We start from the raw sequence: 27,404 nt of genomic DNA, 5'->3' as shown, positions 1-27,404 counted from the left end.
GGAGGAGAAAGGGAGAGAAGAGGAGGCAAAAAGGGAAGGGGAGGGGTGGAAGGAGACTATTTGTTTAATGTTGCACCAACACAGATCTTATGGCAACGATGGGGGACAGGAAAGGCCTAGGAATGGGAAGGGAGCAGCCGTAGCCTCAATTGAAGTACAGCCCCAGCATTTGCCTGGTGTGAAAATGGGGAAACCACGGAAAACCATCTTCAGGGTTACCGACAATGGGGTTCGAACCCACTATCTCCCGGATGCGAGCTCACAGCTGTGCGCACCTAACCGCACGGGCAACTCGCCCGGTGGTGGAGGGGATATCTAGGGTGGGGCTGACGAATGCAGAAAGAAAGACTGCTGCTGAGAGGGGAATTTAAAGAGATTATAAAAGAAAGAATTCTTTTTACCTGAGACATGATTACTAAAGATAGGAATATCGTCGCCATAAGACCTATCTGTGTCGGTGCGACGTAAAGCCCCTAGCAAAAAAAAAAAAAAAAAGATAGGAATTAAAAGGTCAAATAAAATGTTTGATTTCTCTGAAATTTCATTTAGACTGAAGTTAGGATTGAAAAACTGTTCCGGATGGACAAAACAATTTTCCGTAAAATTGAGTAGGGGGGTCTTTTTGTATAACTTTGAGAATTTTCATGTCTTGGTTGATATTGGTGAACTTATGGTTAGTATCACCCATGTGCTGACCCATGGCTGAAACTCTGTTATATTTCAGGGTGTTAACACGCTCTAAGTACCTTGTATGGAAGCTCCTACCTGTTTGAGGGAACTCTGACGGCACAACGTCCGTTACCTCTCACTCGACAGTATCATGGTGCCATTTTCCAACAGGACAATGCTCGTCCATACATGGCACACATCTCTATGAACTGTCTGCATGATGTTGAGGTACTCCCGCGGCCAGCAAGTTCACCAGCCTGATAGAACGTGCATGAGACTAGCTCGGGCGTCAACTTCGTCCCAGAGCCAGTATATGAAGGACAAGTTGCAACAGCGGTGAGCCAGCTATCCTCAGGAGAGAATACGACTTTATGACATCCTACCCAACCGACTCAGTGCATGCTTCCAGGCCAGAGGGGTGCAACGTCATACTCATAAGTGGGCTCATACTGCGAAGTTCTTTGTAAACTTGTCTCTATATTTCAATCACTGAAATAACATCACATACCCTCTCAACACATGAAGTTTCATTCTGTTTCCTCCTCCCCTTCTGGGTGTTTCAATTTTTTTGTCAGGCAGTGCATATACAAACCAACTGTAGATTACTGATGATGCTTGTTGTTTAAAGGGGCCTGATATCTAGGTCATCAGCCCCTAATCGTACGAGGTTGAAAGAAATGATACGATCATTCAAATTTTAAAATGTATCCACTGACTAGAATTTAAAATGGAGGATGATTAAAAATGATTATGAATTTAAAAAAATTAGTGGATCTAACTCGCAATGCCTTTTCTGATAAAATGATAGAAAATGTAGATTACGGTAGAATACGACATTGCCTTGCAATGCAGTAATATATATTATTCAAATTAATATTTAAAAAATGCATTAAAATGTACAAACACAAACTAAAACAGAGTATATAGAATAAAATGTACTAAACAATAAAATAAAATCTAATAAAAATACTACTTTTATACATGATAAAATAGGCCACTGTCCTTCCAAAAGTGGATGACGAGGTCTGCTGACTGCTTGTCATCTCGTAGGATGAGGGAGATGGTACTCAGAAGTTTTAGACTACGCCGCAGATCGACCAGGTCCACGCACTCCGTTGTGATGTTTACCACGGTACGATGAAAGCCGCAAGTACAAACGAGGGGGAGAGGTTTCCCTTCAGTAAGTAGGAGTGCATTACTACACCGTGGCCGATCCGAAGACTACATAATTCTATTGCTTCTCTCCGAGAAACCCTAAGAGATGTCTTCCATACCTTCGTTTTTCTTTTGATCGCTCTCAGCTTACTTGGCAGAGGGGTGGCTTGCCACTCCATCTCCAAATGGGACATAACCAAATGTCTCAGATGAGAGTGAATATCACTGGCTGGAACCTTGTAAAGCAACGAACAGCAGCAAAGTGACAGCCTACTTGGCAGCCTTATCAGCTAACTTGTTTCCCTCTACACCCATGTGACTTGGGAGCCACATAAATGTGATTCTGGTGCTAGCATCCCAACACCCGGCCAGCAGGTCCAGGATTCGCTGCACCAGAGGGTGCTGTGGGAATCATACATCTATAGATTGTAGCGAGCTCAAGAGTCCATACACAACAGAAAGTGCCGGCGCTCATTGGATAGCATGTACCATAGAGCTTCGAAGACAGCATAGAGCTCCACTGTGTACACAATTACAGGTTTCCGGTAGAGAAAAAAACAAAAAAAAACTGTTGTTACTGACAATGAACGCACAGCCTACTTTCGCTTTTGCCCTCGATCCATCCGCGTAAACAACTACAGAATCTGGATACTGGCCAACAACGGATAGAGCCTCCGATAAATGGCGGGGCCCGTGTTCTCTTTTGGGCTAGTGTGTAGATCCAGGATTACTTCAGGTCGCTGTATTATCCACGGAGGTACCCTACTTGGTCATCTGATAAGACTGGGAAACGAAGGTAACATCAAACAATCTGTGACTGCCATCCAAATGTATTCCAACCAGCTGCGTTGCTTGAGGATAAGCAGCATACAGCCAACAGTTTTCATTGTGGATTGCGCAGGGATAGATTGGGTGAAGTGGCATCTGCCGCAAATTTGCAACATAGAATAAAAAAATACTTGTTTCTTTTTTTAAAGGAGATTCCTAATTCTAGTTTTCACATCTGTAACATCTTCGGTTTTTGAGATATAAGATCCTCAAAAATAATTCAATCTATTTCACACCTCCCCCCCCCCCTAAACCCCTCAAATGGATTTTCCAAAAACAAAAAAATGTGTGTTTCTACATTTTTAAAGGAGATACCAAATACCAATTTTTACGTCTCTAAACTGCCAAGTTTTTGAGATACAGATATACTCATTCAAACAATTCACCCCTCCCTTTTCATCTCCTTAGGGATGGAATATCCAAAAATCCTCTTAGTGAGCACCTACACTGTAATATAAATGTATCCCCAAAATTTCATTTCTTTCTGTCCAGTAGTTTTGGCTCCGTGATGATGAATCAGTCAGTCAGGACATGTTATTTTCAATATACTGCATAGATAATATTATAATAATTGAAGGAATTTAGGACACATCACATTATTAACATTAGAAATGTGATTTTGAAGCCCTACATATCACTACTAAACCTTTATATCGACTATTACGAATGAAAACCTCATATGTCCGATTTAACTAATTTTACAGGAGAAGTGGAAAACTGCTCTTCTTTAGATTTCAAAGCCTCTCTCAATAGGTTTATTGAAAACTTACAAAATGTTTACTTAATACTGTACCAGGAATGCAGGTACTTAAGATATTTCTTGATTATTATGAGATACGAATAAGTAATATGCTTCAACTCGCCTTAGCTTGTGTTTCTAACAAGTCTTGCAGGAGGTGGATAGGAAGCCTCTTCCAACCCACCACAGCCAGACAACTCACAACACTGACCTCTACCAAGGACAAGTTACGTTACACGTTCGAGAGAATTCCATTTCAAAAAAATTTAAACTTCTATAATAATTGACCTAGCTACATGAGAAGTACATCATTGTGTGCGTAGTGACATAAACATCTCCACGTACAAGTTTCAGGAAAATCCATGCAGGGAAACAGGAGATATGCCATGAGAAAGTAATCACACTATTGGATGATGTCAGAGCCGAAGCCCGTATAAAAGAGGGCTGTCAGGCTAGGGCATTTAGTATTTATCGTTGGGAGTTCTAACCCATCAGGCTTGCCATGTAATGCAGCGATATTGCTCGAAATGCTGTTGAAAGTCTGCCAGAAACTCTGTTCAAGTGAATTCTATATTCTGTGAATGCAGTGAATCTTATTATCCCGTGTGTAAATGAGGATGTAGAAAATTTTCGAGTCTTTGAAATGTCTTGGTGAACAGTGAAACTTAGAATCTACGTGGTCAGGTGTCTTGAATATGTTCAATTTTTCCAAGTGAAACATTAGGACTTTTCAATATTTCACGTTATTCAGTGAACGTTAACCCAGCGTATTACACTCTATATAAAAGAAACTGTGATTTAACTTTTGTAAATTCCCAAGTGTCTTAAAACATTACTCTCGTTCAAACTAGGTGGACATAACTGCCCCGTTCTACATGTGAATATTCTGAATAGCACAAGTGGTTCATTGAGTGTCAACTTACAATCAGTTATTACGATTATTATTATTATTATTATTATTATTATTATTATTATTATTATTATTATTATTATTATAACATTTCTAAGAACTTGTGTTATATTTCTGTGCCTAAAGAACCAACATAATCCTAATATTCACTATGCACTATGCACAGTAACAAGACATAATAAAGTATTGATTAGGTGGATGGTACGCATTCTTTGTGATTGTGAATACCAAGTATCAATACGGACATGAAACTGATAGATTACAATAATCTTAATAACACAAATAAACTCTTACGTGTCTTGCAGTGTTTGTGAGACAAACTCTTTCATAGTTTCTTATTTTGTGATAAATACCAATTATTCAGGGACATTCGAACTTAGTTATCTTCTTACAGGTGGCAAGAAACCACTAAATTCATCTCATTTAATTTCCATGTTTTTCTTGGAGTGGGTGTTTAAGTTCAAATAGCTATTCAATTAAACACATAAAGTGATAATAGTTGTGTTTGAAACATAAAAGGGAACATGCTCAGAGAACTTTTAAAAGGTGGACACTCGTGCTAAGTAAAAATTACAAGTGAAGCGACCCCACAATGAAATAATCCAGAGCTTCCAGGACATCGATGGATTGTGGTACTACGGTGGTGAGCAGTCTTCGATGGATTGTTGGTACTATGGTGGTGAGCAGTCTTTGATGGATCGTGGTACTATGGTGATGGGCAGACTATGTGGGACGGTGGTACGATGCTGGGATGACGCCTGGAGAAATAGCTAGGAAGACGATGTTTAGAAATTGTATAGAGGTGATATGAATTTAATTTGCCAATGATGAATAAGTTCAAGTTTAGGATAAGATCTTACTCATAACATTATTGTACATATTGTATGGTGTTCTAGCGTTCTCAGTTCATGGCATATTCAAATTCGTGCTCTCAACATAAACTTTCAGCTAGTACGGGCAGTTTACTGGTACAATACACACCTGTTACTGGATTCATGAGTTTTTCATACTTTAGCAGTAAAGTGTTAAGAGGTTTTCATTATATTTCAATACATTTTAAAGAATCTAATGTATCTTATATTGCACAGAAGTTGGAAATAAATTCATTTTTGATTGAAAAATATTACTTAATTTAGGTGACCACAACAGGTAATTTGAGAAGTTGATCTTTCGGCAGTTGTTTTATGTTATTAATAAACATTACTAATGGCAACTATATCTAAAATGTTTAATCATAATCTATGGCCAACAAATATTTCACACTAAATTCTGCCTAATCAAAAATACATAGTTTACTAACGGGTCACTGGAAGGCAGTTGTTGTTGTGTTTTTTGGTAGCTTGGTCCAAATATCCCCATTTTAGAAAAATCCAACATACAAAGTTTTCAGTCTTGGGTGTCTATGTATGTGCGTGTATGTATGTATGTATGTATGTATGTATGTATGTATGTATGTATGTATGTATGTATGTATGTATGTATGTAAACAGAGAGAAAGAGGGGGAGAGGGCAGAAGCAACTGCAAATTATCTAAATAAGAAACCTCTCCGATAACAAGCTATTCATTGTGGATTCCTGGTAGTTTTTGTATCAGTCATGCACCATGCATGAAGTAGGTCCAGTGAATTGAAGTTCCAACTGATGTTCCCTTTTCTAGATGAGAGGAAAAATATTAAATTAAGAAGGATCCACATACAGCCTACTATACATAGTGAATAGGGTACCAAGTTTTGATGTGTGTGATATCTTTGTTTAGACGATGGTCCAATATCAGTATTGTGGCGGGTTCCACCAATCAAATGCAAGTCATGGGGAGGAGCTGCATTGCCTGGACTGAATGCCGAGCGACGTCACTGTGTCGGGGCCTCGCTACTCTCTGCATAGCAAACCAATCAGGAGAGAGCCGGGCGCTTATTGGCCAGTGCTTCTGCTATCTCCATTGCCCTGCTACCTCATTAGAGAGAGGCCTGTGGCATCATGAGAAGGATCTGGACAGTGAGCACAGAGTATTTTCTTTTGAGAGGACTCTGGAGGCGTCTCCTTTCTTGAAGTACCCAGATGGCACAGTTTTCTTCTCTATGTTATTCTGTCTCACGGGTCTTCTGTTTTTTTTAAATTAATGAATAATTATATAAAATACTGCAATGAGCCATGTACTATATGTAATTTTATAGTAAAAAAATATATTATAGGTGGGAAACTCCTCTCAATTGTAAAACGCAGTGCAATACGGATTTTAAGATCTCAAATCTTCCGGTATTATTAGATGTTATAAGAGTCTAAAAAAAAAATATATATATATATAACTTAACTCTCTTAGTGCCAGTCGCTAAGAGCTATCGTCATAAAGTGAACAAAACTTGTCAGCGTCGCTCTGAGAGAAGCTCTGTTTTTTTACTCTTTGATAGGATTCTAGACCGAAAATTGCTCCTATCTTGGCACAACCATTAAAGCTACCATGTTCTGACAAAAATTTTTGTTCTCTGACTATCAATAATCTTGAGCGATATTTAAAGTTCCTTGACTTCTTTGCGCACGACTCGTAACAGTATGACATCAAAGTGTAAGAAGAATGGTGTAAGAGAGGAGAAAATTAAAGAACTAATGAGTCTAGGAACTGTTGTGGAGCTTGTGTAGGATTGTCCTGGTCAACATTCCTTTCTTCCCAGTCACTATTAGTGTCAGTATCATCACTATCACTTGCTTAGTTATATACAGTCACATTCCACGCAGGTAATTCGTTGCCTGAGGTTCGGAATCACTGTCCACGAAGTACGAGAGATCACCAGTCGACACGCCAGTCATTAGCTATACGGCTGTTTATTTTCACTGTCATCATTTAATTGTGTTTACTTGTGTGATTGCCATTGATGGTGTACTTCTTCCATATGCTAGATTTTAGAATTTTGAACTTTTGACACCCCTGCAGATAATTTTAGAAGAAACAAAATAAGTTTCTTTGTTCTTGTATTATGTTTGTGCGTTCTCCAGTGTTCGTTTTTACTCCATTTTTAAGCGTGTGGTAATAGGAATAATCAAATGTTCCGACTTTTATTTTCCTAATAAATTATTTTAATCAATTAATTAATAACGTGAGAAATAAATTTTATAATAATCTGAAAGTTACCTGAACTTAGAGGACTACGTTTTGCATTCCCTGATTAAGTTTCACTTTCATATCTTTGAAAACAGAGGAATTACATTTCTTTTCTGAAATCCTACAATTTCCATTACAACAGACTGGCAATTTGAGACCACACCTTTACATTTGAGCCTGGCACTAAAAAGATTAATGAAAGAATGTATTAACATTGGTGGAATTCTGAAAGGATGTTATGTACTCACTTCCCCGCTAGCCGCCTGCAAATGTGTCTTGAATCGCTTTGTTGATGATCAACTGCTAGCTTCAGGCAGCTGATCAGTTACAGGTACAGGAACTGTGGCAGGAGTGGGAAGGGGAATGTTAAGGTAGGAGAAGCTTGCTATTTGATTAGAGATTCGTATCATCGGTAAAAGTAATATCTCTTTTACTTTTTTTTTTTTTTTGTGAAGTTACTGCCAAAATTTCTCCTAATAATATGTTTGTGCTGTCTGTAATTTCTTTAATATCAAAACTCGGGTTGGATTTCTGATCTACTTCAATATAAACTATTTCAAGAATGTTAATATGCGTACCTTTATTCGCTATACTGTATGTAAAATTGTTCAATCTTGTTCTATTGTTGTAAAAACATGGTGTAAGTCACTAATATGTGTACTCATTGCTGAATATCTATTGCAGGGCCTCTCAAATGTATAAAATCGCATGCGTGCAAATTGAGGTGCAGAGTTCCTGTGCACAGTGCATCAGTCCCATTCGCCTTGGTTCGGACCAACACTTCGTCTATGGGCTACTCGGCTAAGCTCGGCTCGGATTTGGAGTGCTACAGAGCAAGTGAGGAAGAGGGAGACAGGCAGAGCGAGCGAGAGAGGATGGGGAGAGAGAGAGACAGCGCTACTGCTCCAAATCGAGGAGTGGGGGTCTGCACTCTGGTTAACCAAACGAAGTCGTCTTTTGCACCGTGCTCAGTGCATGCATCAGGTGCATGCCCTCTGAGAGGCCCTGATCTATTGTATTTTGCTGCATTGATATGTTCGAGGTAACGTGTCATGAAGTTTCTTCCAGTTTGACAAATTTACGCTGTTTTTCACTGTGAACACTTGAGTTTGTAAATTCCTGAATTTAAATATCTGTTATTTAAACTGATGCTTTCATGGCCTGTAATTGTAGAAATGATAATAAGCTTTAGAGCTTCTGCCATGTCAGAAAACAAGGTGAAATTCTTTACGATTTGCAAGGAACTTTGCTACGCGTCTTCAGAAGAAAATCTTGTCTGTTCATGAGCAAGACTTCTGTAATAATGAAGTTTAATTTGTGAATGCTTTACCACTGGTCTACGGTAAGTGGTACTTTTGTTCGCCACTACTTGGCTCACTGTGCACTAGCCTTCCAAGCTCAAATTATGATGTCTCTCGTTCGATCGTATATGCATGTGAAGTAAAGAGCGCACAAGGTCATCAGACAAATCAGGGACGAATGCGGTAGAAGAAACAATAAATAAAAACGAAATTAAAGTAAAGTGCAATGAAAGATTGACAGGATAAAAGAATAGAATAGAACTGAGATGGAAAGAACAGTGTGTAATAGAAAAAAAACAACGAGAAAAGTGAGAGTCAGGCATGATATGAGGGAGGAGGAGGGCGTACTACGAGACTGAAGACACGGGAGTGAAAAGAAGTAAGAATAATGCAGGAACATATGTATACAGGTTATAAAAGTATGACCCAAACACAGAGCCTATACTCAGAGTCAACTCAAGTCCTAAGCGGTTCCTTTGATGCTATATATGTTATAAACGCTGCTTACATTACCCGCCAGGTTCAAGACGAGAACCGAGATTGAGTGGGGGAAAGAGGGGAAGTGTTCACATGTGTGAGAATATTTTCTTCAGTTTATTACCGGGAGTCACTTAGGACTTGAGTTGATGCCGACTACAGAGTGAACCATCTAGTGATGAGGAGAGTATAATTTGGAAAACACAAACAAAATAACAATAATAAAAGGACAGGGAAGATCACTACCAACGTAAATCCTTAATTGCTGGCAACCAAGTATTACCTAATTGATAGCCAGTGTCCCTGTTGAAATTATTACGATTTTTATGTATTTCCACAGCTCTCCGAATAATCCTAGACCTGTAGTTTTTAGTGTGGGTAAGAGCTCGAACATCTTGAAACATGACATAATGACCCGTTGAAATGGCGCGCTTAGCTAATGCTGACTTGTCTAGCTGGCTGAAACTGATATTTCATTGGTGTTATTTTGTGTAATGCTATGACGATTGTATATTAATTGGCTATTGGTGTTGTTTGCATGGAATTTTATTTCGTAGTTGTTTTTTAATTTTTTGACTTGATAAATATGGTTGTTCTTGTTGAAAATGAAGGTGGCAAAATTCTTCTCGTTATTCTTTTCTTTCGTGAGTTGTGTTTGGTTTTTTAAAATTTTGTTAATTATTTTACACTGACTGACAGAGCAAATGCAACACCAAGAAGGAGTGGTCAGAACTTTATGCCAATTGCAGGGTAGACTGACGTCACTGAGGTATGCTCATGATGTGAAATGCGCCGCTGTGCTGCGCACGTAGCGAACGATAAATGGGACACAGCGTTGGCGAATGGCCCACTTCGTACCGTGATTTCTCAGCCGACAGTCATTGTAGAACGTGTTGTCGTGTGCCACAGGACACGTGTATAGCTAAGAATGCCAGGCCGCCGTCAACGGAGGCATTTCCAGCAGACGACTTTACGAGGGGTATGGTGATCGGGCTGAGAAGGGCAGGTTGGTCGCTTCGTCAAATCGCAGCCGATACCCATAGGGATGTGTCCACGGTGCAGCGCCTGTGGCGAAGATGGTTGGCGCAGGGACATGTGGCACGTGCGAGGGGTCCAAGCGCAGCCCGAGTGACGTCAGCACGCGAGGATCGGCGCATCCGCCGCCAAGCGGTGGCAGCCCCGCACGCCACGTCAACCGCCATTCCTCAACATGTGCAAGACACCCTGGCTGTTCCAATATCGACCAGAACAATTTCCCGTCGATTGGTTGAAGGAGGCCTGCACTTCCGGCGTCCGCTCAGAAGACTACCATTGACTCCACAGCATAGACGTGCACGCCTGGCATGGTGCCGGGCTAGAGCGACTTGGATGAGGGAATGGCGGAACGTCGTGTTCTCCGATGAGTCACGCTTCTGTTCTGTCAGTGATAGTCACCGCAGACGAGTGTGGCGTCGGCGTGGAGAAAGGTCAAATCCGGCAGTAACTGTGGAGCGCCCTACCGCTAGACAACGCGGCATCATGGTTTGGGGCGCTATTGCGTATGATTCCACGTCACCTCTAGTGCGTATTCAAGGCACGTTAAATGCCCACCGCTACGTGCAGCATGTGCTGCGGCCGGTGGCACTCCCGTACCTTCAGGGGCTGCCCAATGCTCTGTTTCAGCAGGATAATGCCCGCCCACACACTGCTCGCATCTCCCAACAGGCTCTACGAGGTGTACAGATGCTTCCGTGGCCAGCGTACTCTCCGGATCTCTCACCAATCGAACACGTGTGGGACCTCATTGGACGCCGTTTGCAAACTCTGCCCCAGCCTCGTACGGACGACCAACTGTGGCAAATGGTTGACAGAGAATGGAGAACCATCCCTCAGGACACCATCCGCACTCTTATTGACTCTGTACCTCGACGTGTTTCTGCGTGCATCGCCGCTCGCGGTGGTCCTACATCCTACTGAGTCGATGCCGTGCGCATTGTGTAACCTGCATATCGGTTTGAAATAAACATCAATTATTCGTCCGTGCCGTCTCTGTTTTTTCCCCAACTTTCATCCCTTTCGAACCACTTCTTCTTGGTGTTGCTCTGTCAGTCAGTGTATTTATGTAGTTAATAGAGTATCTATTGTAGTTGCTATTTTATAAATAGTATATCTCTTCTGGAATCTTCCTGTGACATGGGGATATTGTAGGCTCTATTAACCTTCCGCCAGGTGCAACTGCTCTGACAGGCACGCGTTAATTCTTATTTCGTATCCATCATTTGCGGGGACAGATCTACTTCCAACTTTCAGTAGCTTCCTGTTTCTGTGTGGCTTTCATGCCCATATTGGCCAGTTGGACACTAACCCTCCACACATTCCGTTATTGCAAAAATAATCTGCCAGGCACATCGCGCTTGATTGTGCACCATTACATGAGGTAGGTGTTCTCAATTTATTTTGATCAGAATCTTTTATTTTACTTACCTGACAATGAAATAATGCAGTAGTTAATAATTTTTCAATAATAGTAATATTACCCATCCTTGTGCTTGTCACGCACGTTGTGCCAGAACGCGATGTATATTTCTATTATATTATTTATACTTCAGGATGTCAAGTTCGATGAAAGTGTACAACTTGACTGAATCTGATGACCTTGCAGAGGTAATGAGATATCTGGAAGACAATGATGAAGACCTGAATGAGGATATTGATGATGACAGTGCTACAAGTTCTGAAGACCATTTAGAGGACCACGATGGTGATTCTTAAACTGATCAAGAAGACAATGGAACAGATGAAGAGGATGAAACAACTTCAGGTAGCAATTACTTTTCGGGAAAGGATGTAATAAATAAATGGAGTCATAGTCCACCTGTGAGAAGTGTTGAAAAGAGACCTCACAATCTTCTTACTCGCCTTCCTGGAGTAATGGGAAATGCTAGGTTGACAAAAACTGCAGTAGAGTGCTGGAATAATCTAGTTACCAAAGAAATTTTGGATATTGCAGTCAAATACACAAATCAATACATCAGCAACATCACAGATGAGTTCGTTCAGGAAAGAGACATAAGAGTATCAATGTGATAGAAATAAGGGCCTTTTTAATACTTTTCTACTTAGCAGGAGCTTGTAGAGGAAATAGGCAGAGTCTAGAGGAAGTATGGGAGACAAACGGAGATGGAGTAGAAAAGTTTAGCCTGGTGACGAATATTAAAAGGTTCAAGACTCTAATGTGTTACCTACGTTTTGACATTCAAGGTAGTAGGTTAGCCAGAAGAGCAGAAGACAGGCTAGCACCAATTTGTGATATTTTCTCCCGGTTTGTGCTCAACTGTCAGAAATTATATGAAATGCTTCCAGATTCTCATGGAAAGTGTCCTTTTCGCCAGTACATTCCATCAAAGCCCAACAAATAAGGGATAAAAATGTATGCACTTGTGATGCAAATATGTGTTATTCTTCCTTTTTTTTTCTTGCTAGTTGCTTCACGGCACACCGACACAGATAGGTCTCATGGTGACGATGTGTTTTATTCTTATAACCTAGAAGTTTATACTGGGAAGCAACCACACAGACTTTTCAGGATCAGTAACAAGTCAGCTGATGTGGTTAAATGCATGGCTGAACCTCTGTTTAGCTTAAGTCGTAATATAACAGCTGATAACTGGTGCAGTGACTTAGAACTTGCTGAGGAACTAAAGGAGAAAAGACTATCCTACATGGGTACAATGAAAAAAAGAAATACAGCTGCCACCTGAACTTGTCGTCTCCGAAATAATCTCTTGGAGTAATTTAGAAATATTTTCCACATCCATGCCATTAATTCTGGAAAAAAATCCCAATACTGGTCACTAGATATCCCAAGCAGCGATATAATATACGATATGTCTTAAAATATAATTAATACATATCTTTGGTTCATTTGAAACGGAAGAAAGTAAGAAATTCAGCTCACTTACCGAGTCATAGTAAGAATTATATCAGCAGAACTGCATACACACTTTACATGTTGCTTCACAATACTACATTCGATCAAAACAAACAATGCTGCATAAAGACCGCCAATTTCAGTGAAGTCGCCGGCGGGTGCGCGAAACCCATGCGTTACTTGTGGGCGACGAGATCCGCCGGGCGGTCCCAGCACACACTGCACCCTAACGCCTATAGGCCGTACTTAAGATATGTAATAGTATGTAATACAACCATTAGAGTTCAAGTATCTCTGATTTTTCACTTAGGGGCCGATGACCTTTGATGTTAGGCCTCTTAAAGCAACAAGCATCATCATCATCGATTTTTCACTTCGTTCCTAATGAATAAACTCGAAAAACGATGCGCTGTCGTCAACGTGTTAAACATTCCTATTCCCAATCAATGTTTGATTACTGTGATACAGCACTAGTGAATCTAAATACCGAACAAGCTTTGAAATTTCAACAAACACAAAACTCATGCACTCAATATGCCTTCCAACTGTGACATGACGCTCATGTTACATCATATTTCAAAACACTGGGATGACTACGCATAAATGAACAAAGGAATTTTCACCTAATGACACGTTTACGAGCTGCTTTCAACGAACACTCCTACTTACCTATCTTCTAATTTTAGTTTCATTTCCTCATTCCAAGAAATTAGTAATCGTTCTGCTACCCCACTTCAACTTCTACTAAATCAGAAGGAATCCCTACAATCATTATTTTCTAGTTACTGCATCAAGTTGCTGGAACACACTCCCAATGGACATTCAGCATTGTACTTCCTCTCATACATTCAAATCTGCCTGCAGAAGGTTTTTCCTGGGCACATATAACTCAGCTGTCCGAGTCAGTGAGCGTATGTTGTGTGAATGGGTTTTCCTTCATCTATTATGTACTTCAGTTGTTGTTGTTATTCTAATATTTTCTCTTTTTACTATTATTAGTATTATCACTCCTATTGCCTTACTAATTTGTAACCTGATCTTAGCATCTGTCCCCGGTATTTAGTTTTTGCAGAATTACAATTTCTTACTTTTATGTTTATATGTTTAAACTAGCAAGATACCCGTGCTTCGCTACGGTATTATACTGAAATTTATAATTGAATGCTTATTGTTTTATATATAATCTGCCGAAATTCGCGATCTGACTCTTTTTCTAAGGGAATCCGCCAAAATTCGCGATCTGACTCGTTTCCTAATAGATTACGGCAAGTTTCCTCCCAATTTTCAATCCTTCTCTCCAGCAATCGATTTCGTACTTCCGGGGCTAGGACCAGGTATTCCACCCGGTCAGTTTGGTCCCTAAATCTTTGCCATCTTTTCCTATAAGCATTTTTAATATGGATCAAATCCTTCAGGAGATCCGGCGTGGTGTCGTCTTGGGTGCCTTGGCAGTACTGAACCCGCCGGCGGACTACATTCTTAGTCATTACCCGTCCAGGACCCGTTTCCAGCGCAGTCCGCATATTTGATGACGGTCCAGAACATTATTATTATTATTATTATTATTATTATTATTATTATTATTATTATAGATGTTCTGGACCCCACAGCAAGATGCAAGACCGCTACTTGGTGGTAAATTACATCTGCTGCCATTGTCATTGTTGACAATGTGACCAGCACTATTGTCGCGCGTAGGCAAAAAAATTAAAAGAAGGCGTGTTTCTTTATGTTTAAAGGAGATTCCAAACACCAACGTTAACGTCTATTACCTTCAGTTTTGAGATATAAGTATCCCCATAAAAATAATTCACTTTTTTCACTTCATTTCACCCACCCCCCCCCAAAGTGAATTTTCTGGCAAAAAATTATTGTTTCTTTAATAGTCAAGGATCTTCTAAATACCAAATATCACGACTCTAACTTCTTCAGTTTTTGATTTATGTGTTCTCATAAAAGGAATTCAACTGCTTTTCACTTGCTTTTTTTAAATTCTTCATAAGGTTCAGTGAAAGTTCTATCTTCTAATTAATTGTATTCCAACCATACCACTGCAATGAAATCACCAATTTGAAATTCATCAAACAGAGATCAAAATAGTATTACACATACAGAAACTTAAAATCCACGCTAAGGTTTTTACGACAGACCCGTTGTATATCAAGACAGCAGATGTACCAACAATTCTATAATAAACTTACAATAACATAAAAATTGCATTTATCTCCTTGGCAGCATTCAGAACATTTCCAATCTTCATACCAGACGTGAGTACACGACGACATGAGTTTTGATCGTATCCTTTCACATTCTGATTTCTTAGCACATCTTTTAGAAATGTAAAACTGCTTCAGTGCTTGTGGGGACCAATAAGGCGTACCTGAAAAATGATGATTAACATACAGTACACAAAAGCAAAAACTCAATATACCAACAAATGACAACACGCAAACCTAAAATGAACTTTTAATGAATGCTTCCAAGATCTGATATATAGCATGATAGCCTTTTGGGTTTATGCCTTATGGAATGACAGAAACTGAACACTTCCTCTCAAAAGTGGACCATGATGGTTCTGATAATGCTAAAGTTGGACAATACAAACCCAAAAGGCCATAATGTCCTGGCATTTTAAAATATTATGTAAATTAAAAAAATGGACAAAAGATTATATAAAAGGCAACCACCTTCTCTTTCCAACACATACAGTATTTTACAATTACCGCTGTCCTTGACTTCTCACGCACTGCTGACAAATATTCATACGTATTAAATAACAAAATATAGGTGAATAATAAATATATCATAGTACATCACCAAAGGCCATTTTTAAGCCTCAAAGACACTTTACATGAGAAATTTGTCATCCCCTTTAAACTATCGGTAGCGGTTTAACGTTGCTCTAATACATCAACGATTATCAGCGATATGCAAACTATTTTAACTATTTTGATGTGTCTTAATAGATAATCACGTCAAAATTAAATAGCTGTCTTATCCAGTTCAAACTTTTGAGATAACTAAAACAATATATGCTGATACTACTGGAGAAGTGTAATGGATAAGCTCTTTAATAATTAAAAATGATTTTCAAACCGTAAGTGCATTTCTGAATAAATGTACGCCTCAGAAAGTTACATTGCTAAGAATTCTTTTGTTTTTAATGTTAAATAAGTAACGAAAGCATGAAAAATATTTAAAGACGACTTGAATATATTTTCATACTAATTATGTTTTTGGTTTTACATCCTACTAACTACTTTTATGGTTTTTGGAGGTGCTGAGGAGCTGCACAAGTTCTTTAATGTGCTAGAAAATCTACAGACATGAGCCTGACGTATTTGAGCACCTTGAAATATCACCGGGCTGACCAGGATCGAACCTGCTGACTCGAGCTCAGAAGGCCAGTGCTCTACTCCCTGAGCTACTCAGCCTGGCAAAATTATTATTAGAAAAAAAGAAAACAGCACAATGGCTTTGGATGTTTCTTGTATAGCCCTGAATTAGTATGGGCTAGTGCTAGCAGCGCAGAACCGGGCATTCATTACATCTTACTCTAGTATCAGTAGCAATTAGTTTGTCTACATCAGAGATGCTCACGCTGGGTATTTCATCCCGCAGGCGATCAGCATATGCTATTCAGCCACAGTGACGTCGTTACGTCACAGGCTGTGAAGGCTGGGTGAAGTTCTTCCAGTTACTCTCGATAACTGTGGCAATACCCGAGTTTTGAAATGAAGGCCGAAAATAACAAAAGATAGAGGACCTCGCCAAACCTGACCCATGATGAAACTCGCTCGTAATTTAGAGGCTAGCTATTATAATCAGACGCCCGGTAAGTTTTAAATACTATTTTCAGGAAGTCAGTGAACAGGAAAAGTCACATAACACTACAACACTGTGCATTAAGCATTAAACTTGTTGAATTATGTAAATATATTATGTTTTGCTGAATGAATGACTTTTCTTAATGGAAATTCCGTCATTTCCATCCAAGGAATTGTAAATCGTAGCTTGTAATTTTAAACTGTGCATCATTGTAAATTGTAATACAAAAATTGCAATGTGTCCATTTTCTTTGAATGTATAATTATAAGAAAATAAAACTATCACTGATTTAATCGAGTGCAGTATAAATCAAACTGGAATATCTTGCTGCCCACATATACGTCAAGCCAGACCGGCCACACTGGGCTAGCCTCAACGGGCGCCCAGCTGAGCACCTCTGGTCTACATCATAATGCTGCAAGCAATATACACACGAGATAAAATAACACTTCAACGGAGATTTAGAGAACCCTTACTGAGGTATTTTCTTCTGCAACACTCTTTCAACCATTCCGTTGCTTTATGCTCCAGTACAACAGGTTTCTTTACATAAAATGTGCCACTAAGGTTAATACTTTATTTACAACTAGCATTTGTACCCTTCTTTGCACGGGAATTTGCAGTGCATTACACGTTTCCTTCAGAAATTTATGCAAAGTAACATGGCTCTATTGACGCGTTTAATACGACATGTTAAAATGATATTTTCCTGCGACAGCCCAGAGCAGTAACGAAAATATGAACCTGAACAAAGTCGAGAGAGAACATGGATGATTTCCGAATTTATTGTACGGTACAATTCCTGGTCTGAAGTTGTGCGAAATTCTCCGTGGTTCACAGGTTGCATATTGTATCTCTGACCACTTGAGTGGCGCTCTGACGTTGATGATACCTCTCTTAATACCTGCCCTACCAAAAAGAGTAAAATAGCTCTTTAGTTTTTCCCATTACCCACCTTGAAGTGACATGCGCGACATACCCCACGGGCCTTGGACTAAAAATCCAATTTTTCATAACCATCTGTGTTGTTATCCATCGTACGATAAATACGTACATGGCAAAGAAGGAACGGAAATAACAAATTCTTGAAAGTTTGTTATATACAGTCTTTTGATAGACCTAATATCAACGAAAATATTTGAGAATAATCTTCCTATAAATACCAACTCTATGTGGTTATCATAACATCATATGCACCTGATAACACAATCCAGAGTGAGTAGATTCCAAATAAATAGTTTGGTTGAAATAAGTCCACCAGTTTTCCACTTATAGGAATATACAAACAGACACTAAAGGAAAGGTTCTACCTCACGTTTCCTCTGTGTTCAGATACATTAGGTGGGGTTAATTTTCAAGCTGAGAGAAATATTATGCATCTTCTGATTTTCTCCTGTTATGGATACTTCAAATAACTGTAGGTGTGCGAGGGTGTCCGTCACTGGTTGCAGAGCATGAAGACTGTAGAAATTAGTATTTTTCTCTGTCATTTGAAGAGTAAGCGAAATTATGTACATAACAAAATCTACTTAAAATGAAGGGGTGTTTCACATGTAATAAGCAGATTTTAAATATAATCAATAGCGTAAGAGGAAATTGAAAAGAAACCCTTTCTTGTCTTCCTATAAACCCCAGTCTACTCAGTGATTTTTTAAAATGATATGCATATCAAAACGTGCTCCTGGACAATTACACTCTAAATATGAAGTTTGGTCGAGATATAATCAATAGTGTAAAAAGAACATTGAAAAACTCTTCTTTAATTCCTACAAAACCCCAGTCTATTCTGTGATTTTTAAATGATATGCATATTGAAACCTGGTCCTGGATGATTAGACTGTACATATGAAGTTTGGTAGAGATATAGTCAATACTGTGAGAGAAAAATGAAAAAAAACTCTTCTGGCCTTCCTAGCCTTCTTATAAATCCCCAGTCTGTTTAGTGATTTTTTAATGATATGTATATCGAATCCTGGCCCTGAATGGGTAGACTCTAAATGTGAAGTTTGGTTGAGATACAATCAAGAGTGTAAAAGAAAAATGAAAAATCTCTTCTGATCTTCCTATAAACCCCTAGTCTGTTCAGTGATTTTTAAAAGATACGCATATCGGAACATGCTGCTGAATAAGTAGACTCTAAATATGAAGTTTGGTCGATATATAATCAACAGTGGAAGAGAAAACTTAAAAAAACTCTTCTAGTGTTCCTATAAAATCCCAGTCTAATCAGTGATTTTTAAATGATATGCATGTCGAAACCTCCTTATGGATGGGTCGACTATAAATATGAAGTTTTGTTGAGATCTATTAAGCCGTTTACCCGTGATGGTGGAACAAACAGACACAAAAGCTAAAAACTACTGATATGATCTTGGGTTGACCTAAAACGGATAAATACATCAAAATTTGGCGAAATAAATAACATTACAGACAACAGACCCCCCCAGAATTTTATTTATACGATCTTTCAGAGTGGCACGTCCAGAAAGTAAATGATCAATATACTTTACATTAAATATTCATTCTTTTATTTCAGCATTTTATTAACTTCAATATTTATTAAGGGGCTGCCTGGCCGAAGCGGTAAAGGCGTGCTCAGTTCGCCCGGAAGGACGTGGGTTCGAATCCCCGTCAGGAATTCGTAAAATTCAAGAAACGAGATTTCCACTTCCGGAGGTGCATATGGCCCCGAGGTTCACTCAGCCTAAACCAAAAATGAGTAGCACCGAGCTCGATAGCTGCAGTCGCTTATGTGCGGCCAGAATCCAGTATTCGGGAGATAGTAGTTCGAACCCCACTGTCGGCAGCCCTGAAAATGGTTTTCCGTGGTTTCCCATTTTCACACCAGGCAAATGCTGGGGCTGTACCTTAATTAAGGCCACGGCCGCTTCCTTCCCACTCCTAGCCCTTTCCTGTCCCATCGTCGCCATAAGACCTATCTGTGTCGGTGCGACGTAAAACAACTAGCAAAAAAAAAACCAAAAAATGAGTACCAGGTTAATTCCTGGGGGCAAAAGCGGCCGGGCGTAGAGCTAACCACTCTACCCCATCACGTGCCGCGGTTAACAATGGTGGAAGCCTTTACATTCCACTCCTCCAAGGGCCTTCATGACCTGTACCAAGGTGACTGTCTTTTTTAATATTTATTACCCCCTCGTGTGTGCTTCTACAATTGTAGGGGGCTAACCTTGGTTACCCTCTTCAATTGAAGATCCTCTTCGCGGTGAGGGGGACTAGTAGCTCCTTTCTTGCGATGCCGAATGGAGCCCTATTGGGTAACCATTCGGCATACAAGGAGGAGGAAGCTAAAGCACCGCCCAACCCTAAGGTGTAACGCGACCCGTGCCGATGGGGTGCATGGCACATGGGAGATGTGTCTTGAACGGAGCCTTCGAGATACTTGGCGACCTCTCGAAGTAAGTAGCCTTACCCAGGTATGCGGGGCTCTGCCTGGGCGGACATATATTTCCCTAGCTACTCGTGGGACCTACATGAGTTCCGTAGCCACCCATAAACCGGAGAGCTCTTCTGGGGCCTCCGAGAGAAATACCAGCACAACAACAACCGAAGGGGACTCTTCGGAGATACCCTCGGACAGTACGACTTCAACAGTTAGAGGGCTCACTCAAGAGGTGGGCAATCTGCAGGTGAAGAAGAAGAAGAAACAGCGCTCTGGCGCTGAAAAGAGGAGGTACAAGAAGGCCTTAAAGGCCCGGGAGCAGGCCAAAGAAGGCCTAACTCCTGGGGCTGAGGGGACTTCTACTACCACAACAGCGACAACAGTGGAGGGATCCAATGGGCACAAGAGGCGGGACCCTGAAAAGGGCTCTGCTTCTAGGGCACAGAGGACCCCACCCACTAAGATGCCAGCGGGGAAACGACTTCTGTCGGGGGCAACCCCAGAAGAAGATCGGCAGACCCGCAAGAGACCCAAAGTGGAGTACGCCAGGATAGCTAAAGCTGGGATCAGGATGGCCATAGTACCTGTGGGATATCCTGACCAGCAGCTATCCGAGAAACAGGTGGAAGCTGTGGAAGAGGCTATCACCAATCTGATAGACGAGCTTCCGGAGCAGGGGCCCATTAAGCCTCAGTTCCTGGACTGCTATCTGTCAAGGGGTGCGGCCGTCATCATAGCGGAAAACAATGAAACTGTAGCATGGCTTTCTAGCCTTGTTACAGGTATACAACCGTGGGAAGGAGCCAGGCTCACAATTGTGGGCATGGACAAACTCCTTTCCTACAAGAGAGTCATGGTCTGGATACCAGGACAACCAAAGGACAATAACGTCCTTTTGGGAAGAATGGCACGCCAGAACCATGGCTTAAATCCCGCCAGCTGGAGGGTCTACGACCGCAAGGAGGAAAAGAGAGGCGTCCGCCTTGTGGTCAGCATGGACTCCAGGGATGTGGAGAAAGTGGTGGGGAAGAAGATCTTCTGCGGGGTGCATGTGGCTACCTTCACATTAGTGGAGGGCAAGCGTGACAAGCAGAGGACCAACCCCACCACAGATAAAACCGAGACCAGCAGGGGCGAAGAGCTGGAGCCCGGACAGGAACCGGGGCCAGCCAAACCCCAGGATCCATCGCGGGAGACGGAGCTGCAAGTTCCGGAGACCGCATAAGGTAAAGTATTCTATGAAAGTAAAGAATGATTACTTTCATACAAGCAAATATACAACATTGTATAGCGGCCTCTAGGGTACTTAATAGAAGTATCCAGAAAGGCGGGTTTTCGGTCGCCCTGATACAAGAACCCTGGCTTAGACAGGGACATATCATGGGACTAAATTGTGCAGGTTTCACTCTATTCAGTGGAATAGCAGAGGAGAAGCCTAGAGCATGTATACTAGTTAAGGATCATAACGCTTGGGCTATACAGGGTTTCATTACTAGAGACCTAGTAGCAGTCCTAATGAGATATGAAGAGGGCGGACAGCCAAGAGACTTGGTTGTCTGTTCTGCATATTTCCCAGGAGACTCTGAATCTCCACCCCCGCCGGAGGAGTTCAAGAGACTGGTGATATACTGTAGGAAACAAGGATTAAACCTCGTAGAAGGAAGTGATGCCAATGCTCATCATAGCATTTGGGGAAGTAAAAATACAAACCGAAGGGGAGAGCACCTCATAGAATTTCTATGTACAACTGATCTTGAGATCATGAATATTGGTGATACCCCTACCTTCATTAATAATAGGAGCGAAGGGATCATAGATCTTACCCTGGGTTCCATGGGAATCATGCAGGAATTTAAAGACTGGAAGGTCTCTCTGGAGCCTTCCTTGTCAGATCATAGACACATTGTGTTTTATATAGAGGGCTCCATCGAGATCCCGTCTTACAGAAACCCTAGACGAACCGATAGGATATCTTTTAGGGAGGACGTGAGGAGGGGACTGGAGGGAGGACCCTCAAATACAATTAAAAACAAAGAGGAGCTGGAGCTCAGTGTGAGTTTTCTCACACGGACACTGGTTACCTCTTATGAATTAAACTGCCCTATTGTTAAGGCAAAAAGAGTAACAGGAAGCTTCAAGTGGAATAGTTATCTTGAACACCTGAGGAGAAATACACGAAGGCTCTGGAATAAATACAGGGAACTTCAGGATCAAGAAAGCCTAGATTCTTACAAAGAATCACAAAGAAGGTACAAGTCAGAAGTCAAGAAGGCTTCTAGGAAATCTTGGAGACAATTTTGTGACTCCATTGAAAGTCAACATGAAGCGGCAAGGCTTCATAAAATTTTAACCTTGGATAGAAGGGCAAGGCTGGGCTCATTGGAGACTCCTTCTGGTGGATACACATCCACAGAGGGGGAGACCCTGAGCTTACTGCTTGATGCCCACTTTCCAGGTTCGGTAATCACGAATAGTGAGGTAGAATCGAGCGGATCCTTCAGACCCGATAAAAGTGGCTGGAGGGAAGCCGCAGAGATTGTTACCCCAAGAAGGGTTAAGTGGGCATTAGAATCCTTTGCCCCTTACAAAAGCCCAGGTGTGGATGGGATCTTCCCGGCGCTTCTTCAGGAGGCGGGGGGGGGGGGGGGTCCTTATACCATACCTGGTCAGAATCTTTAGAGCCTGTCTCACTATGGGGTACGTGTACTCCTTGTGGCGTCAGGCGAAGGTGGTATTTATACCTAAACCCGGAAGGTCTTCATATACTAGACCTAAGGATTATAGACCCATTAGTCTAACGTCTTTTCTACTTAAGACCTTGGAAAGACTGGTGGATAGACATATCAGGGAGAAAGTATTAAGAGACTTTCCCCTGCATTCTCATCAACATGCATATCAACCAGGGAAGTCGGTTGAGACGGCACTACACCAGCTGGTTTCTAGGCTGGAGAGTGCCTTGGATCAGCAACAACTTGCTATGGTTGTATTCCTAGATATAGAAGGGGCCTTTAACTATACATCTTTGGGCTCCATAGAACGTAGTCTAGAGAGAAGAGGAGTGAGCAGTATGCTCATAAAATGGATTATGGCCTCACTGCAGGGCCGTCAAGTTCTGTTTACTCTCAACGCTGTAATGTTGAGAGCTAATATAGACAGGGGGTGTCCACAGGGAGGAGTATTATCACCAACATTATGGTGTCTGGTAGTGGACGAACTACTTACCAGGTTAAATGTTGGAGGAATATACGCCCAAGGCTATGCAGACGACATAAGCCTGATGGCGGTAGGAAATTTCCCCAGTACGGTTTCCGAACTCGTACAGAGCTCTCTACGTAGGGTGGAAAGATGGTGTCACGAGACAGACTTGTCGGTTAATCCCGATAAGACGGAGCTCGTGGTATTTACCAGGAGGAGGAGGCTAGACGGACTGTCAGAGCCTTTCCTATTCGGAAAAAAATTAGTTAAGACAACCTCGGTTAAGTACCTAGGGGTAATCCTTGAGGCAAGACTGAGTTGGAAGAAACATATAGATCATAAGGTGGATAAGGCTCGCAAGATTATGTGGGCCTGTCGCAGGGCCGTCGGGAAGACTTGGGGCCTAAGACCTAGGGTGGTCCAGTGGCTCTATATCTCCATTGTACGGCCCACGATCACCTATGCATCTATAGTCTGGTGGCCAGGCTCAGAGAGTAAAACTGTGAGCACCAAGTTAAACAGTGTCCAAAGACTTGCGTGTCTAGGAATAACAGGGGCACTGGATACTACACCATTATGTGCAATGGAGGCCATCCTAGGTTTTCCCCCCTTACATTTATATGTTAAGGTAATAGCGGGAATGAGTGCCTATCGCCTTTGGTCACTCGGAGGATGGTCCTTCAAAAACCCGAATAGAGGTTATGCCTCTATTCTTACAAGGCTTCACCAGACTTGCCCTATGACAATGATGATCGGGGATCTGATGAAGCCTAGCTTTAATTTGAATTATAAATTCACAGTGGTGATACCCACAAGGGAGGAGTGGGCCGCGGACGCTGGGGCCCGTCTTAAGTCTGGGGGCTGTACATGGTACACAGATGGCTCGCGGACGGAGGCGGGCACAGGCGCCGGGGTCTGGGGGCCTAAGACAAGGCTCTCCCTTCCTATGGGTAAATATGCTACTGTTTTCCAGGCTGAAGTATACGCAATACTAGCCTGTGCTTTAAATATATGGAAAATGCCTGGACACAGAAGACACATCACTATATGTAGTGATAGCCAGGCAGCGTTAAAAGCACTATGTGCAGTTAAAACAACATCAAAACTGGTATGGGAATGCCAAAGGATGTTAGATCAGCTGTGTGAGCTTAGCTCAGTTACCTTATTATGGGTTCCTGGGCACACAGGAATCAGTGGAAATGAAGAAGCTGACAAACTAGCGAAACAGGGCTCAATGGGTTCCTTCACAGGACCAGAGCCCTTCCTGGGAGTGTCACTCCGAAGTGTGAGACTGGCAATATCCCAATGGATAAACCAGTCTCACCTAGATATTTGGAAGAGGTTAACCATAGCAAGACAGGCACGTGAACTTATCAAAGGGCCTAGTCAAAGCTATAAAAAGGTCCTAATGAATTTGAATAGGACCAGAATGAGAATGGTAGTTGGACTGTTAACAGGCCACAATACCTTACAGAGACACCTACACATCATGAAAATCACCCAGGATCCGATGTGTAGAAGATGCGGTAAGGAGGAGGAGACCTCCGCGCATGTGTTATGTCAGTGCGAGGCTTTTGCAGGCACTAGACATCGATACCTGGGCTCACATTTTGTGAGCCTGGAGGACATCAGGAACGCCAAAATCCGGACACTGGTATCCTTTATAGGAGCACTAGGTCTGGACTAGGCAAACCCGTTCAAGGGGCACAAAGGGTCTTCATAGACCTACGTGTGGAGCTCTGCGAAAACAGGGCTCACCCATTTCTTATCTATCTATCTATCTAATATTTATTAAATGGACAATGAACTAAAGAAGGTGAAGTGTGCAAAATACGCAGTACTGGCATTTCTGAAAGATCCATTTGTACGACTAAGAAGGAACAACAAAAACAATGTACATAACGTCCGTACATGGGTTCAAAACTGGGCAAAATTAATGGGGAAAAAAAAAGTAAACCAAATTATTTAGTCCTCTGGAAGGCAGATGACTAAGAATGTTTTAGTAAATCTGTCCTCATTCTTTTCATCATTACCTAAAACCGTTGCCTACGTTATAATACAAGGCCTGGAAATAGAGCCCGTAAAATGCTATGGAAGTGGTTACACTGAAGTTCAATGCCGGGCAGCCAGGATCGCTATCTTGCCCCCTGTCTACCAGGCTCACGCCTTTAAACGTGTTCATTAACTGAGTTGGTTGTGAATGTATTATGTATTTGTCTGATGTTAAGCATTCGCAGTTCCAGTCATGGTTTATTCACGAGAAATTAAAGGTAGTGGAATTTCGTTTCACAAGTTTCCAGTGAATGTTCCTAAGTTTTAATTCGAGTTACGTCATAAGAATCGGGCGATCCCAAAATTTGTCACTGGACTTTTTTTAAACTATGCTACCGTCACCGGCAATCATTTGAGAGGCATCTTCAAACTCAGAAATCTTAAATTAGGAAACCAACGAGGAAAATAATTTGCCCAACAAAGTTCACGAAAATGAATGTAGCAAGAGCTAAAAATATTGTATTTTCCCCTGAAACAATCTCTGGTTTGTAAAGTATGGAGGTGGTTTTGTCCCGAGAGCATAAAATACAGTTTAAAATAAGCCATTTGTTTTATAGAGCATTTTATTAAATTGTTCAATGCGCATAACGTCTGCAACACCTCACATGGGACATATTCAGGAACGAGAACAAACGAGCATCTTTTAACCGGGCGAGTTGGTCGTACAGTTAGGGGCGCGCGGCTGTGAGCTTGCATCCGGGAGATAGTGGGTTCGAATCCCACTGTCAGCAGCCCTGAAGATGGTTTTCTGTGGTTTCTCATTTTGACACCAGGCAAATGCCGGGGCTGTACCTTAATTAAGGCCACGGCCGCTTCCTTCCAACTCCTAGGCCTTTCCTATCCCATCGTCGCCATAATACCTATCCGTGTCGGTGCGATGTAAAGTCACTAGCAAAAAAACTCAGAAATCTTAAATTAGGATACCAACCAGAAAAATAATTTGCCCAACAAATTTGGAGTAAATAAATGTAGTAAGAGCTAAAAATATTGTATTTTCCCCTGAAACAATCCCTGGTTTGAAAAGTGTGGAGGTGGTTTGTCCCGAGAACATTAAATACAGTTTAAAACAAACCATTTGTTTTATGAAGAATTTTATGAAATTGTTCGATGTGCATGACGTCTGCAACACCTCACATGGGACATATTCCAGGAATGAGAACAAACGAGCATCTTTTAGTACTGAAGATGAACCTCAGTTTGTTAATTAATGAATTCCTGTCATATATAAAGAAAAAAAAGATTCATGAGCGAAATGTATCAGGCATAGATCTTGAGTGCCCAATCCACTGTGGTGTGCGTAAAATACCTCATAAGTATACATTTGCATTATGCATTGGCGAGGAACCTGACAAGCGATGACATCGAGCTCTTCTTCAGCTACCTAAGATGCCAAGCGGAATACAATGACATTATGGTTCGTGTGGCAAAAGAACAAACAGACTATAAAGGCTGTTTAGAATATATCTCTTCTCCACCTACTCAAAGTCCAACGTTGTGTCTTATTCATTTTCGAGATAGAGGAGCCGTTAGATACCAAAAATCATCGTCTGTGGCACTTCTGCAGTGAACGACAGAATTTGTCACGTCCGCTACGCAGTACTTGCCCCGAAGAGAGTTACTAAAAGGTGTACGGTTTTTCTTTTCGAAAGACATGTTCAACAGTGAAATTAAGTGTCGAAAGTGTGAAGACGATAAACCATCTCTTTTTCTAACCATCTCTTTTTCTACTCTGAAAATTTCTGAAACCTCCATGTGACAACATTGCTTCGAGCCACTCAAGTAGAAGAGATAAAGTTTTGAAACTTGATAAGAAGCCCCTCAAAAGGAAAGTTTTTAAACTTCA

General features: G+C 41.2%; 1 protein-coding gene across 1 annotated transcript in view; it reads right to left on the bottom strand.

Moving 5' to 3' along the window:
* Positions 1-27,404, bottom strand: part of cold (coiled) — a 97,633-nt gene that overhangs the window by 14,275 nt on the left and 55,954 nt on the right. The window contains exon 3 of the mRNA XM_067139590.2: positions 15,288-15,466. Coding sequence (XP_066995691.1) covers positions 15,288-15,466 — 179 coding nt within the window. The remainder of the gene's footprint in view (positions 1-15,287; positions 15,467-27,404) is intronic.

This window comes from Anabrus simplex, chromosome 2, assembly GCF_040414725.1.
Source record: "Anabrus simplex isolate iqAnaSimp1 chromosome 2, ASM4041472v1, whole genome shotgun sequence".
NCBI lineage: Eukaryota > Metazoa > Arthropoda > Insecta > Orthoptera > Tettigoniidae > Anabrus > Anabrus simplex.
The sequence above is the reverse complement of the archived record's forward strand: the minus strand, read 5'-3'. Positions and strand labels throughout refer to the sequence as shown.